We start from the raw sequence: 24,142 nt of genomic DNA, 5'->3' as shown, positions 1-24,142 counted from the left end.
GGTGATTATTGGGGTCACAGGGAAGAAAGGATTTATCAATCCAGCTTCATTTCTAGCTGATTTACCTTCATGAGACGAATAGCTATAAGGGAGAAAGCCCTAGTTCTTGCCCAAATTGTGTCCTAAATGGAAAATAATTCAATGGCTGGAATCCTTGTAAACCCCACCCCCCATTCCTTTATCTCAAAAAAAATCAAGTGAAAAGAATTCTGAACTCTGAATAATGAAAGGAATCACTTTCATTTTCAAACAGGTGCCAAAGAGCTTGATGATATCCATGCTATTAAATCCCTTTAGAATAGAATAGAATAGAATTTATTGGCCAAGTGTGATTGGACACACAAGGAATTTGATTTGCTGCATATGCTCTCAGTGTACATAAAAGAAAGAGAAAAAAAAATACCTTCATCAAAGGCACAACATTTACAACACAAATGATGGACATAGGTTGCAATTTAACCCTTAATGATAGCAACAAAAACAGTCATACAGTCATAAGTGGAAAGAGATGGGTGATGAAAACGATGAGAAGATTAATAGTAGTGTAGATTTAGTAAATAGTTTGACAGTGTTGAGGGAATTATTTGTTTAGCAGAGTGATGGCCTTTGGGAAAAAACTGTTCTTGCGTCTAGTTGTTCTGGTTTAAAATCTGGTTTAAAATCTGGATTTAAAATTTTGCATAAAAACCTCTGTGGAAATGCAACATTTTTGCATTACTGTTTGTAATTAAGATGGGAGCACAAATGCACCTAATGACTAGCTCGGTGGGTGTGATTGGGTCACTCAACATCACTTCTTTGCGCTAATGACTGTTTTAAGTCCCACATAACACCTATCCTGCGCAGGCTGCATTGGCTGCCTGTAGTCTTTCGGGTGTGCTTCAAGGTGTTGGTTACACCTTTAAAGCGCTCCATGGCTTAGGACCGGGTTACTTATGGGACTGCTTACTGCCACCTTATGCCTCCCACCGACCCGTGCACTCTCACAGAGTGGGACTCCTTAGGGTGCCGTCAGCCAAGCAATGTTGGCTGGCAACCCCCAGGGGAAGGGCCTTCTCTGTGGGGGCTCCCACCCTATGGAACGAACTTCCCCCTGGACTTCGACAGCTACCTGACCTTCGGACCTTTCGCCGCGAACTTAAGACATATCTGTTTTCTCACGCAGGGTTGGCCTGAATTTTAATCTTTTAGATGATTTTATGGGTTTTAATTTTAATTAGTTTTATAGGGTTTGAATGTATTTTAAAACTTGGGCCAAATTTAAATAAGTTTTTTAATTATTGTTTTTAGTTGTATTGTATGTGTCTTGATTGTTTTTATCTGGCTGTTAACCGCCCTGAGTCCTTCGGGAGAAGGGCGGTATACAAATTAAAATATTATTATTATTATTATTATTATTATTATTATTATTATTATTATTATTATTATTATTATTATTATTATTATTATTATTATTATTAATAATAATATTAGTATTATTAGTATTAGTATTAGTATTAGTATTTAAAAAAATATACCAAAAGGTAGTTTATTATTTCATGCATTTAATACTTAAATAAGAACAATAAAAGAGGTACATAAAGCTAGATTTTGTTACAAGAAACAGTTTTAAAATATTAATGAAAAACTATTAGATAATACCTGACAAAAACAATAAAACTGTTATGTTGTTTTTTTTTTTTTTGTTTTTTTTTGCCAAACAATATCCAGCTTTATTAAAGGTACATTTCTTAAAACGATCAATCAATGGTATTCAGGCAGGACATGGGCTACAATTCGCAATGTTTTACAACAAATTCCAACTCCCCTTTTCTTTGCACTACCAAAATGTAAAGTTACTATATAAAATCCAATTAATTGGAACAGGGAAAGTTTAGAGTGAGGGTGGACACTTTCACATTTAGTATGTTGTTTAACAACTTTTCACAAACCTACCCTGACTTTAAGAAAAAAACAAAAACTGCAGAATTTTTAATCTGAAGATTCACAATAAAGAAGGGAATGTGGCTCAGTTATAAGCCACCCTTCTTCCCTCGGTATTTGACACCAGAAATCTGGATTGTCTGATACTGTAAGAATGCATTTGGTTTTATGATAGCAAGTATCAAATGCCACATGATACTCAGAGAAGTAATAAATGCAAAGGACACTGAAATAATTAAAATTAGAAGTACAGCTTTAATGTTCTCTCTCAAAACAGGCATTTTAGGAATTTCAGTGTTGTCTGAAGCATTTCAAAAACCAATACAGATTGACAGCATCAGGAAATCCTCTCTTTGTGCCCATAAAGATTCCCTCTGGCAAAATTGAAGGGGGACTTTTAAAAGCCCAGATTCTAAGTAACAGAGTCAATGACACTTGTCCCCTCTCCTCCCTCTAAAACACAACAACAAAGCGTTCTGTGTGCTAACAACATAGCTTTAAAAAAAAAAGTAAAACAAAATTCTGCATTGTTATAAAACTTGATAAAAAATAGTATTTCAAACTGTACAGTCACCAGAAGTACACAGTTATCAAAAATTCACACAATTCACTTGGCATCCCCAGCACCTTCAGCTTTCTGTGCCTGGTCTGTTTTGGCATCTCCATTTTCTGCAGGGTTGCGTCAGCTTTCCCCTTCTTTCCCTTGGGTACCTTTTCAGCTTTCTTTGGAGCTGCCTTTTTAGGTTTGGGTTCTGGCTTTGGAGGAGCAGGTTTAGCAGATAACCTTGCTGATCTCCGCTGTGGCTCATCCTTTGATTTGGCCTTATCACCCTTGGTATCCCCTTCAGCCTTTCTCTTGGGCATGTCAGCGGCGCGTGAGGGAGGGAGAGCGAGAAGGCGGCTCGGATTGAAACGAGAAAGGCAAGGTCTCTAGGAGGAAGGAGAAACTCGGATGTATGGGAGGGAAAGCCGCGCAGAGAGGGAGGACGGAAAATAAAAACAAGGAGGGGGGGAAAGGGGATTCCGTTTGTTAGGCTCGCTCGTGTCGCTCGCGACCCCACTCCAATAAAACTGTTATGTAAGGTATTTCCCAATTGCTGTTTGATTGGCATCCTCACTTGAACTTTTCTTCAGTTTTACTCAAGCATCATCGACTGTATGATTTACCCTTAACCATTTTTTGATTGTAGGAATAGGATCCCATTCCTTTAGAGTTTAGGCCAATTAGACTAATAGTCATTATGTTTGTTATATTAGAAACAGGCAACTTCTCTTTTCTGACCATATGTTGTTCATCTTTGAAAAATCCCTTTCCGCTTCTGTTAAACTTACAGCAATTGTTCTGATTTAGCTTTTTGAATACATTTTTTTTAATTTTTATTTATTTGATTTTTATACCGCCCTTCTCCCGAAGGACTCAGGGCGGTGTACAGGCAGAATAAAACAAACAATACAAAATACAATTAAAATGCAATTTAAAAAACTTATTTAAATTAGCCTGACAATTTAAAAATTTACCATACACTAAAAAACCCCATTTAAAATTAATAAAATTTGACATTTAAAATTCAATTTAAGCCAGCCCCGCGCGGATAAAAAGGTGTGTCTTCAGTTCGCGGCAAAAAGTCCGAAGGTCAGGTATTTGGCGTAAACCTGGGGGAATCTCGTTCCAGAGTGTGGGAGCCCCCACAGAGAAGGCCCTTCCCCTGGGGGCCGCCAGCCGACATTGTTTGGCGAACGGCACCCTGAGAAGTCCCTCTCTGTGAGAGCGTACGGGTTGGTGGGAGGCATGTGGTAACAGCAGACGGTCCCGTAGGTACCCAGGCCCTAAGCCATGGAGCGCTTTAAAGGTTGTAACCAACACCTTAAAGTGCACTTGAAAGGCCACAGGTAGCCAGTGCAGTCTGCGCAGGAGTGGTGTTACATGGGAGCTACGCGTAGCTCCCTCTATCACCCGCGCAGCTGCATTCTGGACTAACTGAAGCCTCCGAGTGCACTTCAGGGGGAGCCCCATGTAGAGAGCATTACAATAATCCAAGCGAGAGGTAACAAGCGCATGAGTGACTGTGCACAAGGCATCCCGATCAAGGAAGGGGCGCAACTGCCGAACCAGGCGGACCTGGTGGAAGGCCCTCCTGGAGACGGCCGTCAAATGATCTTCAAACGACAGCCGATCATCCAGGAGGACACCTAAGTTGCGCACCCTGTCCTTTGGGGCCAGTAACTCGCCTCCAACAGTCAACCGCGGCTGCAGTTGACTGAATCGGGATGCCGGCATCCACAGCCACTCCGTCTTGGAGGGATTAAGCTTGAGCCTGTTTCTCCCCATCCAGACCCGTACGGCTTCCAAACACCGGGACAGCACTTCAACAACTTCATTGGGGTGGCCCGGGGTGGAAAAGTACAGCTGGGTGTCATCAGCGTACTGTTGGTATCTCACCCCGAAGCCACTGATGATCTCACCCAACGGCTTCATGTAGATGTTGAACAGCAGGGGCGAGAGAATCGACCCCTGCGGGACCCCACAAGTGAGGCACCTCGCGGCCGACCTCTGCCCCCCTGTCAACACCGTCTGCGACCGGTCGGAGAGATAAGAGGAGAACCACCGATGCACGGTGCCTCCCACTCCCAATCCCCCCAACCGGCGCAGCAAGATACCATGGTCGATGGTATCAAAAGCCGCTGAGAGGTCTAATAGGACCAGGGCAGAGGAATAACCCCTGTCCTTGGCCTGCCAGAGATCATCCACCAATGCGACCAAAGCTGTATCCGTGCTGTATCCGGGTCGAAAGCCGGACTGGAACGGGTCTAGATAGACGGCTTCATCCAGGTATTGGGGTAGCTGTCGCGCCACAGCACTCTCTACAACCTTCGCAACGAAGCGAAGGTTGGAGACTGGACGATAGTTACCCAAAATAGCTGGGTCCAGGGAGGGCTTCTTGAGGAGGGGTCTCACCACCGCCTCTTTCAAGGCGGCAGGGAAAACCCCTTCCAGCAAAGAAGCGTTGATAATCCTCTGGAGCCAGCCTCGTGTCACCTCCTGAGTGGCCAGTACCAGCCAGGAAGGACACGGGTCCAGTAAACATGTCATGGCGTGAAACCTCCCCAACAACCTGTCCACGTCCTCGGGAGCCACAGGAATACTGTCAGGAATTACATATGTCTGGGAATTTTTAAAAACATTTTCTACAAAATCTTGATAATCGTTAATGTCAATTTGGTAATTAAAAATGTCACTAAATACAAGCAATTGTTCTTCAGCTGCTTTCCATGGAACTACTACTTCTTCAATATTCCAGTAATCTGGCTCCAAAAAATTGAGAAATTGTAATTTATTCCCTTCTTGAAATTGGTTACAACCTATTTTAGATGTTTACAATCCATTAGTCTTTTATTCAAATTCATTACAATGCTTTCTAAGTCTTTCCTGAGGAAGCCCAACAAATTGATGACTTTCTACAAATTTTACATTTTTGAAGGTTTCTGAAGTAATTAATTCATCAAATTTTTTTTATAGGCATCCTTTTCCCTTCCAAGCATTTCAAATGCTTTAATAGATCTTATCACAAGTTTTTGAGCCTTTATTATGTCTACATTCTTGCTTGCAGTGCATTTGAAAGAAGAGAAATTTTGATTAGAATATCGATCATCAATGTCAAATCAATCAAGATTTTCAAGACAGGCAGCCATACCTAAGTATTTTTCATTTGAATGAAAATAGTGATGTAGCACTGGATAAGCACGCCAAATAGCTAGGGTTAACCTTAAACTACAGGCAGCCCATCTGGGTCCCAAAACTACCAATCTCTATAATTTCAATTCCAAGTTATTCAGATATGAATGGGCCGTGGTGGCTCAGGCTGTAAGATAGCCTGTTATTAAAACACAGCTGCCTGCAATTACTGCAGGTTCTAGTCCCACCAGGCCCAAGGTTGACTCAGCCTTCCATCCTTTATAAGGTAGGTAAAATGAGGACCCAGATTGTTGGGGGGGCAATAAGTTGACTTTGTAAATATACAAATAGAATGAGACTATTGCCTTACACACTGTAAGCCGCCCTGAGTCTTCGGAGAAGGGCGGGATATAATTGTAAATAAATTTTAAAAAAAGATATTTTGGTAAATTCAATTTGGTTCTTATTGGATTGATGAAAAATAGTATATATCTTATCAATAAATATTTTAAAATGATTTATTTGCTTTATTTCTTTTATAAAATCATTTAAAACAAGTTGGAGGTGATAGCTTCCAGTGCCATATTATTATGTTTGGAAACTCTTTTGCTATACTAGTGCTCTCTCCAGATTTTCTCCCAAGCACCATCGGAGCAAAATCCTATTGAATTTTTTTCTTGGCAATTCTTAGTAAGCCCAACATTATTTAAACTTTCCATAACTGAAGAATATATTGTCTCTGCATCTTGTTTTTCCAATTCAACTAGCTCAACGAAAATTGTTGGTGAGGTAATTGAATCCTCAGCTTTTAAGAAAAGTATAACAACTGATTTGCAAGGTATCATTGAGGCTTCAATAATAATCAAATATATTTTCAGATTATTTTCAATAATTTTAGTAAATATGTTTTTTAAAATTTGTTTTGCAATGTAATCAACTATTTTCACTGCAGTTTTACATGAATGTAATCCTATTCCCATATGTAATCCATTTTTAATTTGCATATCTATCTCATCTTCTATGTCTGAAAATGGTTTACATCTTTGTGCAGGCTTTAAACTGTATTAAATACTCTACAAGTAGTACCTACATATTTTTCAATCATTTTATCTATTCTTTTTGTTATTGAATCCTGCTCACATTGTTTTAAGTTCTCCTTAAAAATGTTATGAGCTTTTGATGAAAAATGGTTTTGTTTTTTCGTTTTTTTTCCTTAGGGAAGCTTGTTGCATCTCTTTATTTTCCCCTGATGCCTCAATCTGAAAATATTTCCATTCTTTTGACACATAGAAATAGAAATAGAAATAGAATTTTTATTGGCCAAGTGTGATTGGACACACAAGGAATTTGTCTTGGTGCATATGCTCTCAGGGTACATAAAAGAAAAGATACGTTCATCAAGGTACAACATTTACAACACAATTGATGATCAATATATCAATATAAATCATAAGGATTGCCAGCAACAAGTTATAGTCATACAGTCATAAGTGGAAAGAGATTGGCGATGGGAACTATGAAACGATTAATAGTAGTGCAGATTCAGTAAATAGTCTGACAGTGTTGAGGGAATTATTTGTTTAGCAGAGTGATGGCCTTCGGGAAAAAACTGTTCTTGTGTCTAGTTGTTCTGGTGTGCAGTGCTCTATAGCATCGTTTTGAGGGTAGGAGTTGAAACAGTTTATGTCCAGGATGCGAGGGATCTGCAAATATTTTCACGGCCCTCTTCTTGATTCGTGCAGTATACAGGTCTTCAATGGAAGGCAAGTTGGTAGCAATTATTTTTTCTGCAGTTCTAATTATCCTCTGAAGTCTGTGTTTTTCTTGTTGGGTTGCAGATCCGAACCAGACAGTTATAGAGGTGCAAATGACAGACTCAATAATTCCTCTGTAGAATTGGATCAGCAGCTCCTTGGGCAGTTTGAGTTTACTGAGTTGGCGCAGAAAGAACATTCTTTGTTGTCCTTTTTTAATGATGTTTTTGATGTTAGCTGTCCATTTGAGATCTTGCGATATGATAGAACCCAGAAATTTGAAGGTTTCTACTGTTGATACTGTGTTGTCAAGTATTGTGAGAGGTGGAAGTATGGAAGGGTTTTTCCTAAAGTCTACCACCATTTCTACGGTTTTGAGTGTGTTCAGTTCCAGATTGTTTTGGTTGCACCACAAGGCTAGTCGTTCGACCTCTCGTCTATATGCGGATTCGTCATTCGTCATGAATACTTTTCTCTTTTGTAAAGTCATTTTTGCACAATACTCACAATCTAACTTTTTGTTAGAAATTACCAGTCCCTCATATTTTTCTTTAAAGTTGTTATATTGTTGCACTGTCCAGCAGTCGGGAAGATTGTCTTCAATTTCAGAGTTATCAGTTTTTAGCTCAATAATTGACATGCTACTTTCTCCAAATTAGGGATTCTTGTGACTATTTTGGATCATCCAAGGCCAATTCGGATTCCAATCTTGGTTTCTTATTGCAAAAAAAAAAACTGTCGAACTCTGTTGCCTTTTCATCCTGGACCTATAGTCCCTAATGGAATCCTCTCTCTATAGCAGAGAGATACAAGCCAAGGGAAGCCATATTTAGTCACCTAAGCCTTTTAGACTTCTCATCTTAAAAATGTACTGAAGCTTTTTACAGCCTTGCATTCCTGCCAGGCGGCACTGTTCATTTTATTTCAGCAGCTGCTTGGTTTCCTAGGATTCACATTATTTTAGCTTTATGAATGCATGCTTTAGTGGTTGCTTTGCAACTAGAATGGCCTCACTAGAGTGGTAAATTTTTAAGACTGAGGGGGATTGGGGTCCAACAAAATGGAGACAAACAAAAAAGATATAGTCCAAAATCATCTAAGAAATTAAATCAAGAAGAATGAAATTCATAGATACATTCACAGAGCAATACTGAATCTTTTTCTGAAATTTATTCCTAATTTTTAATTAAAAATAGAATATATGAATTCAATATTAGGCTCAGCTTGTACTCAGGCCAAGTAGCATATTTTCTGAAAAACAAGTAACAATTCCATAGGATGGCTTTATTCATTCCTTTTCTTTTCAGATGCAGGGAAAGATAGTGCAGGGGAAAGAACCCCAATCAACTGAACCCATCACTAGACCAACTTTTGTAAGGGTCGAATACAAACTTAAGACATATTTTAAAAATAAAGATGGCTATCAGCAAAAAAAAAAAGAGGTTAAGAAAACTAAAAATTTTTTTTATAAAAGGTACCTATGCCTATGAAATAAGTTTATGAGAAGGTCACAACAACTTACCAAAAATTAGGTGAGTGGTGAAGGTGAAGGAAGGCAGGTGAGGCAGAAAGGTAAGCTGGGGCATGTGGGAGGTAGCTGGGCAAGGAGCAGAGATTGGGAAAGGCAGGAACATGATGCAGAAAGGTAGGCCATGCACTGGGACTGCATGGTCAAGGCAAGCAAGTGAGCAAGGGAGCCAGAGAGCAGCAGCAGTTATGCTATGGGTGTGATTCTAGGCACCAACCAAGGCAGGCAAGATGAGATAAGGAGTGGCTGGGAAGGGCAAGGCCAGACAGTGGTGGGATCAGCCAGTTCTCTGAACTCGGCAAAAAGTTAAAAACTGTTCACCTGAACCGGTGCAAACTGGCTGAATCCCACCTCTGGGACAAGGTCACTAGTGCTCTTTTTTGCCCTGCAAATGCCATATATAAATTTCATGCAGTATCTTATAAATCTAGTGATCTATCAAGTCCCATTCTATTTGCATGTCTGTCCATCCCCTTTTATCTTCCATCCTATAAAGTTGAAGAGTAACTTTCATTTCTTAGCATAAAATTTGAATGAGTAGAGGTTAAAGAAGGAAAGAAACTAATATTTGCTAGTAGACTACATAATTATTATCTAATAGGGAAAGCATATAAAATGCAGACGTACATATTCTGTGCACTCAGGAGACCCTAGAAAAGTACTTCAAAGAAAAGAAGCCCAACTCATTACAGTATAATTAAGATATAAAGAACAAGGGAGGAGCTGGCTGGAGTCATTGCATATGGGTGTGCGAGCGGGCTATCCATGGAGCATAGCCGATTTCTGTCAGTCAAGGGGCTTCTTGGAGCTGAAATTGCCACATAGAGATGATGGGAGAGGAAAGGCTTTCCATTGATCGCAAATGGGCAGGCCTCCATTTCACTGGTCAGGAGTAATCCTTCCTGAAAGAAGACAGAGAAGAAGATGGCCATTAATGGCTGAACCAAGTGGTGACAGCTGGTCAGAGCAAGCAGTGAGAAATAGGAAGAAAACAGTAGATTGGACCTGGATGAAGTTTCTTTCCAACTTCCACCAAAGTGAGTGAATTTCCGTATGTTGGTTTAAGAAAGGGGGACTCCAGTGAGAAGGAGGGGAGGGATTTCCTTCTCCCTCCCCCCATCTTTGAAGTGGCGAGAAAAAAATGTGAAGCAGTTACAGATCCATAACAATAAGGAAGGAGTAATGGGAGTGTTGTTGTGGTAGACTGAACTGGAGTGGATTTTACAAAATAAAATTTGGATAGAGTTAAGTTTGGATAGAGATAATTTGAGTCACTTTCCTGGACTGTGAGTTAAAATAGGGAAAATAAAATGGTTTTCCCTTCTCGCATTGACATATAAACCACTCTAAGCAGAGAAGTATGGACAGGGAGGACATCTACTGGGCAAAGTATATATAACTAAAGGACGGTGGAAATGACGAATACCCCTTCTTTGTTTCTCTCTCTGTTCCTGGATAGCTTATAACCTAGAACTTTGGCTGACTGGTAGTGGATTATAGATAATGTGGACTAAGGCTAGGTGCTGCCTGGGTCCAGTTTTTTGGAATACTGAGACACTGAAGCTCATAATACTATTGGACAGATAAAGCAGAACACTAAAGACAAACAGAGTGGTCCCTCTTGAATTTCAAATTTCTTTTTCCTATTCTGAGCTCATTACTATTACTACTATTTATTATTATTGTTGTTGTTGTTATTGTTGTTGTTGTTATCATCTTCTAATTGCATATAAAACATTGTGGATTACAAAAAGAATGGTCCAAATAGAGGACTGAAGCGGGATTGGATCTGAAAGTTGTTTACATCTTTGTCTATATCTATAGCTCAAGCGAGATTGGGGTGCTGGAGGATTATATATGTGTTAAAAGGTGGTGTTGGATACAAAAAAAAATCTGAGGTAAAATTGTTGACCATGACAAGCACTACAAACCTAACAAAAATAGGGATAGGGAGGAAACCTGCCTCAACACCATTATCAGCCACCTCAAGCCCATCCAATCAGAGGTCAATAGAAGATACGTTGCAAAGGGAGAGATCAAATTCATTTAAGGAATTGCAGACTATGCTCTAATTGAATCCATGACAAAAAGCCACAATGAAATGAAGAGAGAAATAGGAGAAGTAAGAAATGACATGGGAGAATTAAAAGAAAAGATGGATGAAAAGTTTGAAAACCTCCAGCAATTGATTACAAAAAACAAACAAAAAATGCAGGAAATAGAAGAGATGATGGAGAAAGAAAAAAAAAAGAGTAGATGAAATAAACGATAGACTAACCCAGGAAAATAAAGAGTTAGAAATCACAGTAATGCTGCTAGAGTCAGAAAAAGCAGCACATTATCTGAGATTCCAGAATATGGAAGAAGAAAAAGGGGAAGACTTAACAGATGCTATGTCAGAGTTACTAGCAAAGGCATTAGGGACAGAGAAAGAAGAGATGCTGATAGAAATCGATGTAACATATAGAATACCTATGAACTATGCAAAAGGACACAATCTACCAAAGGAGGCCACATAAGATTTGTGAAGAAATCGATGAGAGACAAAGTGCTTAACAAGATAAGAGTATAATACAGCCAATACAGTATAAAGCGAAACAATTGGTAGTTCTAAAACATGTCCCAAGAAGAGTTAGAGAGTTGCAGAAGCTGTACCAATTTTTAACTATGTTGTTGATTAAGTATCACATCAATTTCAGATGGTTGACTCAAGAAAGAATACTGGTCACATGGCGTGAAAAGAGACATAGAGTGGACTCGCTGAATAAAGCGATGGAATTTTACAATCAGCATTTTGGTACTGAAGAGAAACTGGAAGAGAGGGAAGCAATAGAAGATAGAGATCAAAGGATTCCTGCTACAGAAGAAAAGAAACCACAGCAAAAGGAAAGTGAAAAAGATAAAAGGGACAACAGAGAGCAAGACCCAAGGAACTGAGAGAAATACAAACAACAAGGGGTATAAGACCCAGATATAGATAGAACAATGCAAGAAGATCTTAAGATACTACCATTAAACATCAACAGATTGAACTCATCCATGAAAAGGAAGAAAACCATCAATAAATTACAAAGCTTGAATCTAAACATAATATCACTACTGAAACTACTGCAAGAGTCAAAAGGGAAAGGAGGTTTTGGTCTGTCTGACTGGGAATTGTACCACCAAGCACTCACATGGATGAAAGAGTGTATAATGTTGAGCATACAGACTATTATTTTTGGAGGGACACGACCTTCAACTAGGGTGGCATGAGTTTATCTAGTATGGGAGAAATACATTAATATTTCCAAAGATATTATGTAAGAAAAACATTGTTATCAGTGTGTGACAAAATTAAACAACAAAACTATAGAGAAATACCAATCTGGCTCTCCACCTTAGAAGCACTGATACACCCAAATCTTATAAATTTGGGAAAAAAAATGTTTCTTATAAGGATATATTAAATGAGAATGGTGAATTGAAAACCAGATTAGAACTAAAAGACCAAGGGGTGGGATTAGAGTGGTGGTCGCACCTGCTGATACAATTGTGTTATGTGAAAGATGTGAAAACATGGAGTTTTTATAGAGAACTAACAACATTGGACAAGATATTAGTGTGGACTGATGACAAATTGATAAGGATGCTATACAATTATTTATTAAATTATAAAATGGAAGAAGAACAAGTTAAAGAGATGATGATAGGATGGGCTAAAATTTTTGGATATAATATAGATTTGGATAAATGGCAAAAGCTTTGGGAGAGAAATTGGAAACTGACAATGGCCACATCATATAAGGAAAATCTCTATAAAATGTTTTATAGATGGCATCTGCCCCTGGCAAAGTTGGCCAAAATGTTTAGCAATATGTCCCCAAACTATTGGAAATGTAAACAAATACCTGGTACATATTGCCACATGTAGTGGACCTGTATAAAGGCAAGGAAATTTTGGATACAAATTCATATGTGGTTTTTAAAAATGACTAGACAACATATAGAGTTTAAGCCAGAATTATTTTTATTAAGCATTATATCAGATGGCTATAATAAAGGGACAATATACCTAATATTACACATCTTGACCACAGCAAGAATTGTGTATGCAGAACAGTGGAAGAGCAAAAATACCCTTTCAGAGGAGCAGATGATAAGGAAAATATTAGTCTGTGCAGAAATGGCCAGACTAACACTAAAAATAAAAGATAAAGGAGATACAGATGCTACATGGAATGGATTCTATCAATGGTTAGAAACAAGAGGTAGAAGTTGGAATGTGAAAGAATTGGCTTTGTTCTTATGTGAGCAAAGAACTTTGCTCACATAAGAACAAAGATCAAAGCCAAAGACTGAAGATGATGAGTGAGATCTCATCGAAACGTTGCCTAAATACTTCCAATCTTACACGGGAAAAGACCCGAACATATCAAAACCTGCATACTTATACCCGTGAAAACCTATGAAAACAAATGTGTGTGTGTGTGTGTGTGTGTGTGTGTTGTGTGTGTGTTTGTGTTCTGAGATTTTCGCGGGTGTTTGTATGTAGGTCTTTGGTTATTTAGGTTTTTCCCCGCATAAAATTGGAAGTGTCTTAGCGACGTTCACCAACTCAAATCCCCCTGCAACTCAGACTAACCTGAGCACAACCAAACCCCCGCCCACCCAAACACCCCCATCCAATCAGAGCACAGCCAACCCCACCGTCCAATCAGAGCACAGCCAAGCTCCCAACCAATCAGTTCAAACCCCCACTAGCAGTTAAAAGGAAGAAACAGCTGCGATCACACATTATTCCTAGAATCATGAAGCTGCAAACACCAGCCTGAAGATCTCTATTTCTATTCTCTATTTCTATTTCTCTATTCTCTATTTCTATTCTATCTCTCCTCTCTATTTCTCTAATATATATATACCGGATTCCAAAGAAACACAATCACAAACCTAATCCAAAGAGACACTCAGCCCAAAAACCAAGACACCGAACAAACTAATAGGAGAATAAATGCATGCATAGCTAAACACAAGAATGCAGTCAGAAAAGAAGAAAAAACTTCTTCTCTTTTCCAACACCTTAAAGCAACAGGACATGACATGATTTTGAAAGAACCAAATTAATCTCCAATATTGAACACTACCACAAGAGAATATTTATGGAAGCAATCAAAATAGAGAAACATCCCCATAATATGAATAAACGTGACAATACCTCCTGCCTACCACACATCTGGAAACTAGCCCTACTCAAAAAATGAATCCCACTACAAAAAGGAAGAAACAGCTGCGATCACACATTGCTCCCAGAAGCACGAAGCTGAAGCCTGAAGATGACAAATGAGACTTCCAATTTTACGCGGGAGAAAACCCGAATAACCAAAGATCTACATATATATATATATATACAGCAGCAGTGCAGCTCACCAGCTCAAATCCCCCTGCAACTCAGACTAATCTGAGCACAACCAAGCCCCCACCCAAACAGGACACACCCCCAGCCAATCAGAGCACAAAAAAACCCCATCCAATCAGAGCACAGCCAAGCTCCAACCCAATCAGTTCAAACCCCCACTAGCAGTTAAAAAGGAAGAAACAGCTGCAATCACACATTGCTCCCAGAAGCACGAAGCTGAAGCCTGAAGATGACGAATGAGACTTCATCAAAACGTCGCCAAGACACTTCCAATTTTACATGGGAGAAAACCCGAATAACCAAAGACCTACATACAAACACCCGCGAAAACCTCAGAAAACAAATATATATATATATATATATATATATATATATATATATATATATATATATATATATATATATATATATATATATATATATATAAGTTATTTTCATGCTTATGCACAACAATATACTGTTGTGACAAAAATAAAAAAATAAAATAAAAATTATGGAAGTTATATAGCAGAGGGTTGGGTTAGGGATAAAAGTTTAACCCTACAGTAGCTATGGGAAAGCTCAACTCCTGGTTATCACTTGAGTCATCAAGTGATGATCAGGTATTTAGCTAAGCCATTCATCACCTTCAACATGGGGGAGGGGAATCATGAATGTAAAAAATACCTGTTACAAGGTTATGGTTGGATTCCTAACTTAAGGTAAAGGTAAAGGTTCCCCTCGCACATATGTGCTAGTCATTCCCAACTCTAGGGGGCAGTGCTCATCTCCGTTTCAAAGCCGAAGAGCCAGCGCTGTCCAAAGACGTCTCCGTGGTCATGTGGCCACCATGACTAAACATCAAAGGCGCACGGAACGCTGTTACCTTCCCACCAAAGATGGTCCCCATTTTTCTACTTGCATTTTTAATGTGTTTTCGAACTGCTAAGTTGGCAGAAGCTGGGACAAGTAATGGGAGCTCACTAGGGATTTAAACCGCTGAACTGCCGACCTTTCAATCGACAAGCTCAGCATCTTAGCCACGGAGCCACTGCGTCCCTGTTCCCACCTATAGTAGGCTAAAAAAATAATTGTCTGTGGTTCACTGTATTTTGTGAACTTAACCAGTATACTCTGTTTTTGATGTCATTCAAACTAAATTTATATCCTCCTTTGAGAAAGTTGGCTGAATAACCACACTCTAAGAGTGATTGTAATGGTTCCACTTTGTTGTGAGGTTCCACAGAGCTCTGTCTTATGCCTTGTTATATTTTTATCAGTGATTTGTATGAGGAGAATAAATCAATGTTTAGGAGACCTAAAAGCTAGAGGGTTAATACTTAAGAGGAGAGAAGGAATTAAAAACAAAAAACCTAGACAATCTTGAGTGTGCTGAAATAAATAAGATGGAAGTCAGTTGAGAAACATAAACTTCTGCATCTGGATAGGCAGAAGTATAAGATGGGGAGACTTTGTGGCAATTCATGTGAAAGGAATCTGATTCTTGTTTATCACAAATTCGATATGTACCAGTAGGGTAAAATAGATGCTACAAAGGCGAATGAAACTTTAAAGTACATCTGCAAGACCTAATGTCCACATCATGGGCAGTAACTGTCCCAAATGTGCTCTTCCTTGATTAAATCCTACTTGGAATACTATGTCCTGTTCTGGTTACAAATCAGTTCGGCCTAGTGGTTAAGGCACCAGCTAGAAAGCAAGACATTGTGAATTCAAGTCTTGCCTTAGCCATGAAGGCCAGCTAGATGACTTTGGGCCAGTCACTCTCTCTCAGCCCATCTCACCTCATAGGGATGTTGTTGTAGGGAAAACAGGAGGAGAAGGTTGTTTTTGATATGTTAACTGCTTTGTGTTAGGAAAAATAATAAAGGTGAGATATAAATAAAAAGAGCAATTATAAATTGGAGCAAATTTAGAAGAGGAGTATTACAATGGTAACTGATCTGAAAACCAAGCAATATAAAAAGCAGTTTATAGATGTTTAACATACAGAAGAGATGCCCAAAGAAAGATATGATAATAGTTTTCAGCTATGTAAAGGGCTGTCATTTGGAAGACAGCATGGGATTTATTTTCTATTGACCCAGTGGGCTGAACTAGAATCAATGATATAAAGAATTCAAGGAATATACAAGGTAGTATATTCAGGCTACAGATGACTCGACTTACAAGCTCTTGATTAGTGGTTAAACTATTATAGATTGTGCTAGTTTTTCTTCACTGGAAATTTTTGAATATAGATTGTATGGTCATCTGTCATACAGGCTGTAATGGCTTCTGCACTGAGCTGGGGGTTGAACTTGTTACTACCACCCATATGTGAAGTAGAGAATGTCAGTAAGCAATGGTTTAAGATACTTACAATGCCATTATAATGTTAGCACTGACTCTAGCACAAGGGGAAGGAGGAGTTTTGTTTCCAAGCAAGTGGGGCTTACCTAGATGAGGCGAGTGTCTGGGAGGTGAGGCGAGGGGCCGGGCAAGGCGAGCCACTAGTGAGGAGAGGCTGGGTGAGGAGAGGAGAGGCTGGGCATGACAAGGAGTGGTTGGGAGGGGAAGGGGCAGTCATGGTTAGGAGAGGTCAGATGAGGTGAGGTGCCCTTGACGTGAGTGACGTGGAGTTAGCCATGTCCACTCAGTCACATGACCACCCAGCCATGCCTATCAACCCAGTGATTAGGGCAGAGAACTGGTTGTTAAATTATTTGAATCCCACCACTGATTCGGGTCCTAGCAAAACCATTGGCTGCATTGACTAGAAGATTTGAGAATTGAAGCAGTACTGTACCATTTTCTTGAATCTGGTCTCAAGCAGTCCATCTTTGTTCCAATTTACTTCAGCGTTTCCTGTCTTTGACCATTTCAGATTTTATTTGTAGAGATTCCAGAAATAGATATCATCATTTATAATTTTATAAAGAATCATTTGTAACTCCAGCTTGATTTTTTAAATCACTTATAGCTACCTCATCCCTGAATTCCCAACTCCAGCAGCTCCAGCATCTTCAACAATTCCAGCAGCAGCAACAACAACAACAGCAACAGCAGCAGAGCCAAATTAGCCAGCAAGCACAGGGACAAGCTAGTCAATCCCAGCAGCAACCAACACAGCCACAACTGCCTCAACAGCAACAGCACCCTCCACCTCCACCACCACCATCACAGCAACAGCCTCAGAATCAAAATCCACCAGCTCCAGTTCACCAAACTTCAAGCTCCCCCACAAAGACCAACCTCCCTCCAGGTCATGGTCTTCCCTCTTCACTCACATCCTCAAACCCCCTCCAGGTAAGTGTTAGATAATCTGCTTGCTGTCTGTTACTTTATTCACCGTTGTTTATCTCATCTGTCTTTTATTTGAATGGTTTCTATCACTTTTCAATGGTGGTAGTGAATGATTTCTACCTTTTCTCAGTGTGGCCTGATTTTGTTTTGCATAATGTAAGCATTATGATCAGCATATTATGGCCAAAATTCTGAATCACTTGTTTTTTTATTCAATGAGTAACTGGCATTACTCTTATTTTATCATCTTTAGCATTTCCATATTTTTAAGATGTTTATATGCTCCCCATGCACATATACATACAATTATATTTTGACTTCACAATAGTCTTTGGACTCAGATATTTCATCCCAGTATATTTCACATTTGAAGTAGGGATGGTGGTTTTCCTTCATCTGTTTCATATTAAACTGTCCTTCCTTCAGAGGGCCAAGAGTAGAAATTATGAATTCTTTTCCCTCCCATTCTAATTTTATCTTTATATTGGACTTAATGTGGGCTTTCTAATAAATAAAGTGATAGATTAAAAAGTATATAGTAGAAATGGGTTTGATAAAAACTTAATGAATGTCTTTTTTCTTCAAGTTTGCTCTATTTAATTTTAAGAAACTCTGGTGCCCATCACCATCTAAAAAATTTATATTTATCTTGTGGTCAAAATGCAAATTGGAGGGAAGAAGACCCTTTCTTTCTTCCAACAAATTGATCTTTATCAATTATATCAACTGCTCCATCTCCTATTTGTTCCAGAGGTTTAAGTGATACATTCTTATTTATACCTGCTTGGAAAATGAAGTAACATACTAAAGGAGAAAAAAATTATATCAGCATTCAGAACTACAGAAGTATTCCAGATTAAACATAAACAAGAGTAACAGCAGTTTTGATATTTTTAAAATAGATACGTTACTTGGAGATAAGGAGGGTAAATAACATCTGGAAAATCCTACCCCACATTTTGCCAAATGTCTCTTTTATATTTTCAACAAATAAATCCAATATAATGAATGATAGTCAAAAAGCCAAACAGGGACACCTAAAAGGGAAATTGTGACTGGATGATTTTTACCTTCCAAAAAATGTTTGAAATTTCCTGAATTCCAGAGTATTGGATTGAAGAGCATTAAACTAGAGGGCATTAAGTACTCAGGGATACCTCTAATTCATTAAATATATCATTTAAACTGCGTATAAAATAAGTTTAGTGGTAAGTATTGTGGATTTAGTGTAAGTGTATTTCACTGATTATTCTTTGGCTCTAAGTAAATACTTTGATTAATCTATAGGTTCCAGATGTTTTTGGTGGTACAATGCTGATACACCTTTTTAGCAGAAGTAAACTCCTGTTATGCTTGAAAGGAAAATTGTTTCCAAAGAAAACAATAATTTTCTCATTAGATGAGGAAAGAAAAAAAGTACACATTCAAGTAAAAGCTAGCTAGGTAGAAATGGGCATTCTGGTTATTTAGAATGACAGCTTTTTCACTGGTTCCTTTCATTGTCTCTTTGATAATAAATTATCCCTTGGTGATGATTATGTCAATGTCATGACAAGTTTTACCAGTTGATTTCTACATGTCACATAGTTCAAGAACAAGCAAAACTGTTTTCTTCCTGGCCACAGCATAAGTTTAGATATATTCATTTTATAGAAGAGGGAATTGGAAAATTTCATTTATATATAAGAATTGCCTATCATGCAGTTGCATTACTCAGATATTTGCCACAAATAGTGAATGCCTACATGGATGAAGTTTCAGGGATAAGGAGGTAGTTTGAAATCTGACTATGGAGAAATAAATTTTGACATTGACTGAATGAGAACATACATTAAGGGCTAACAATCAGTTTTAGACCTTGGACTCCTAAGATTACTTTTTATGAATTAATCACTTTCCTTTTGCATGGTAGTGTATTTAGATCTGAATAATTATTACAGAAATCACAAAATGTTCTATCATCTTCTTAACAAAATTATTCTTCATGACACTGTCCCCAAGAATGCAGATAACATTACTGCAGACTATTTCAATTGCTCATAAAAAAATACATTAAAATTGTTCTTGCATAACATCAGTAGTTGGGGTCACCTAGCTGTATATTATCTTTATCATATGCATGCAAGCATGTGTGTTTATATATAATGACAGCCAGTTTGGTGTAGTACTTAAGGCACCAAGATATAACCTGGAGACTGGTGACCAATGCCGCAGAACAACATCCACAGTTACTACATTAATGGACTTTCAGTGTCTTCATTGTGCTAGATTCTCCATTTCTAGACTGAAACTGCAGGCATATTTTCATGTCTGCAGATGAACTACACAAAAGTATGTCTTATTCAAACTCGAACGACTAGCATATATATTAAAGGTGTATATGTGTGTGTTTGTAATGACAGCCAGTGTATGCTTAAGGTATCAGAAGGCCTGGAGACCAGTTGTGAAATTCAAAACTTTTCCCTACTGGTTCTGTGAGCATGGCTTGGTGGCACAGCTTAATGGGCGTGGCTTGGTGGTCATGTGACTGAATAGGTGTGGCTTGCTGGCCATGTGACCAGGAAAACCAACTATTCCACTTTACACAAAAATAACACAAAAGCTACACAACTGAGTCACACACAATGCAAAAGCAGCTGGACTTCACACAAAATGGCCCCTGCAACAAGCAAGAACCTCACAGTGTCAGAGAGAGCAAACAATTACACTTACACAAAAATACCGGTTTGGGCAATAGGTAGTAAAAAAATGCTTTAAGAAGTAAAAAAAAAGTTCCGATGATTGCGCGGCACAGCTGATTGTCACAGCTGATCTTCGGAACCTTTTTAAACATTTTTTTACAATCTATTCACCCAAACCAATAGTAAAAAAAATGCTTTAAAAAGTAAAAAAAAAGTTCCGCACGATCGTTGAAATTTTTTTTCCATTGGCAAACTAATTCCAAAATCTTGCTGAGAAAACAGAAACTAGTCATGGCAGTCACTAGGTCTCAGCGTTATCTTGAAAGCGTAACAATAGCAAAACAATATTAACTCTGGAAATATTAATTTTATTGGACCAAAATACAAATTTTTACAAAACAAAAACAAAAAAACCCTCACCACCCTACTTTCCTATATTCTTAGATGCTTCTTTGGTTAGGACTTGGATTTTAGGTTTCAACTGGTCTTATATATAATAAAGACCTGAAAATAGAATTACTGGGTCAAAAGAAAACAAAGGTAATATTAATACTAACAACACCTTGGATGCAATCCCAAAACAACTGGAGCACTACTTGAAACCATCATGATTAGTAAAATCACTATCAGTTAATAGAGTAGGGTAGGGTAGGGTAGGACAGCACAGCACAACACAGGACAGCACAGGAGCTGGAAGGGACCTTGGAGGTTTTCTAGTCCAGCCCACTGCTCAAGCAGGACAACCCACACAATTTTAGACAAGTTATTGTCCAGTCTCTTCTTAAAAACCTCCAGTGATGGAGCAGCCATGATTTCTGCGGCAAGCTGTTCCACTGGTTAATTGTCCTTACTGTTAGGAAGTTTCTCCTTATTTCCAGGTTGCTTCTCTCTTTGACCAGTTTCCAACCAATATTTCTTGTCCTGCCCTCTAGTGCTTTGAAAAATAATTTTCCTGCCTAAATTTGCTTTTCTCCACATTAAAATTCATCTTGTTGGATAGGGCCCATTGTTCAAGTTTGTCAATATCTTTTTGAATCCCAAGTTTGTCTTCTGAGGTGTTGGCTATTCCTGCCAGTTTAGTATCATCTGCAAATTTGATGAGTTCCCCTTCTATTCCCTCATCTAAGTCATTTATAAAGATATTGAAAAGTACCGGGCCTAAAATGGAGCCTTGTGGTACTCCACTACTTACTTCTTTCCATGTGGATGTAAGGACTACTTGTTAAGTACTGTTTGCCAGTCAGTTACAATACCAGGTAGTGATGTTGTCTATTCCACATTTTTCTATCTTACCAAGAAGTAGATTGTTGTCTACTATGTCAAATGCCTTACTGAAATCTAAGTTTACTATGTCCATAGCATTTTGCTGGTCTACTAATTTTATGACTTTATGAAATGACTTTTGAATTGAAATAAGCTTCGTTTGGCATGATCAGTTTTTAACAAACCTATGCTGGGTACTAGTTATAATTTTATTTGCTTCTAATTGTTCGCAGATCTATTTTTTATTATCTTTTCCAGGATCTTCCCAGGTATTTATTTATTTATTTATTTTATTTATTATTTTGATTTATATACCGCCCTTCTCCCAAAGGACTCAGGGCGGTTTACAGCAAAGTAAAAACAAGAATACAAAAATTAAAACATTATTAAAAAGCTGATTCAATTTAGCTAATAATTAAAACTCTAATAAAACTCAAATAAAAGCCCCCATTAAAACTATTAGGCAAGCCCTGCGCGATGGAACAAAAATGTCTGGAGCTCGCTTCGAAAGGTCCGGAGGTCAGGTCAACGTAACCCTGGAGGCAGCTCGTTCCAGAGGGCAGGAGCCCCCACAGAGAAGGCCCTCCCCCTGGGGGTCGCCAGTCAACATTGTCTGACCGATGGCACCCTGAGGAGACCCTCCCTATGGGAGTGCATTGGTCGATGGGAGGCAATCGGTGGCAGCAGGGGGTCCCGTAAATAACCCGGTCCTAACCCGGTCCTATTGATATTAGACTAATTGGTCTGTAGTTTCCTGGGCCTGTTTTTTTTTTCCTTTCTTGAAGATGGGAACCACATCAGCCCTTTTCCAATCCTCAAGTATTTCCCCTGTGCTCCAGAATTTTTAAAAGATTTGATATAGTGGTTCTGAGATAATATCTGCCAGCTCCTTCAGAACTCTGGTGTGTAATCTGGTGTGTACTCTGGTGTGTAACATGTCAGGTCTTGGTGATTTATATTCATCAAGGTCAGATAGGTGTTCTTTTTCCATTTTCTTGCTTGTTTTAATTTTCATTTCTGGTTTGTCTTTTAGAGTAGCTTTTTGGGTACATTGGACTATAATTTCTTTTCGTGTGAAGACTGAGGCATAGAATAAGTTAAGCAACTCTGCTTTCTCCCTACTTCTTGTTACTTCCTTGCCATCTTCTCTCTTTAGTGGACCTACTATTTCCTTGACTTTTTTCTTGTTATTAATATGTTGGAAGAAACTTTTTTTATTATCTTTGACTTCTGTAGCAAGTTTTAGTTTATTTTGAGCCTTTGCTTTCCTGACTTCATATTTGCATGTTCTGGATAATCTGCTGATAATCAGCCTTAGTTATGGGTCCTTCTTTGCAAAAGGCAGTTTTACTTGGAACAGATTATATCCTATGACAATACCTTTACCATCCTCAAACAACATTTTCTGATTCCAGAAATTTGGGAAGCACTTGATAGGTGGACAAAAATTCCAAATCAAGTCTAAACATCTGGCTGACTGTGTGATGAACCAATGAAACAAACAGAATGTTAAAAAGTTATGATATTTATGTAGTTATTTACCAAGCAATCTAAATTATATTAAAGTAACCAAAATATCTTTACAATCCCCATGGCATGTCACAACATTTGAGCACCAATAATGTTTGGAAATTGAAAATTGAAAAATTTGACATGCCCTAAAAACCATAATAATAAAAACTGAAGGTAAGAACAAGATTAGTAATGAATACATGATGAGACTAAAGATTGAGACTAAAGATTACAATCCAAACTCACTGGAAAAAATACCGTCAAGGCAATTAACATTGGGTAGTTCCAGTCATTAGATTTTTATTTATTTATTATTTATTTATTTATTCAGGTTTTTTTATTCAATTTATTTATTTATTCAATTTTTATGCTGACTATTTCTCCTATAAGATGGACTATTTCCCCTGAACGACATAAAATTAGAATAATACCATACTTTTCGGAGTATAAGATGCTCTGGACTATAAGATGTACCTACCTTTTTTGGGGAGGAAAACAAGAAAAAAAAAATCTGCCTCTACCTCCCAGCAATTTGCCTCCTTGCAGCAAACAGCCCATTTCAATTTCAGCTTCAGCACAGCCTGATTAGCACAAGCAGCTGATTTTTGGTTGGATCAGCCTCCCGAAGATCAGCTGTTTCAGGCTTCAGGGATTGCCATAGCCTGTTGCCGCCTCCATGCGCCCCATTTTCAGGGTGGGCAATGGATGAGCGGGGCTACATTTGGTGTATAAGAAACACCCAAATTTTCACCCTCTTTTATGGGGGGGGGGGGAGTGCATCTTGTACTTTGAAAAATACAGCAATTAAAATAAAATAAAATAATTAGATATATATAGCTATATAGCTATAGTGGACTGTAATCAGGAAGAACTAAAAATAGAAGACCACAAAAATAATGACAATTAATAGCAATAGCTTAATCACAAGTCAGTCTTTCTGTGTGCTCTTGGCCCATAACTTGTCAGAGTTTGTTGCAGCACACACAATCAGACACACAATTAAATGAACTTCAGTAGGGTTCAAGTTATATATAAGAAACGTCTTTATATACAATACCAAACAGCAGAATTTAGCATACAATATCAGGAACACCGAAGCCATATTCATAGAAGCAAGTCATTACAGAG

The 24,142-nt window shown here is 38.3% G+C and overlaps 1 protein-coding gene and 1 pseudogene across 2 annotated transcripts in view; one reads left to right on the top strand and one right to left on the bottom strand.

The window, feature by feature from the left end:
- POU6F2 (POU class 6 homeobox 2) overlaps positions 1-24,142 on the top strand; it is a 326,504-nt gene that overhangs the window by 183,434 nt on the left and 118,928 nt on the right. For both annotated transcript variants that reach the window (XM_058183262.1, XM_058183261.1), the window contains exon 4: positions 17,236-17,561. In XM_058183262.1, coding sequence (XP_058039245.1) covers positions 17,236-17,561 — 326 coding nt within the window. The remainder of the gene's footprint in view (positions 1-17,235; positions 17,562-24,142) is intronic.
- Positions 1,699-2,925, bottom strand: LOC131198523 (non-histone chromosomal protein HMG-17-like; annotated as a pseudogene).

Source organism: Ahaetulla prasina, chromosome 4 (genome assembly GCF_028640845.1).
Source record: "Ahaetulla prasina isolate Xishuangbanna chromosome 4, ASM2864084v1, whole genome shotgun sequence".
Classification (NCBI taxonomy): Eukaryota; Metazoa; Chordata; class Lepidosauria; order Squamata; family Colubridae; genus Ahaetulla; species Ahaetulla prasina.
The sequence above is the reverse complement of the archived record's forward strand: the minus strand, read 5'-3'. Positions and strand labels throughout refer to the sequence as shown.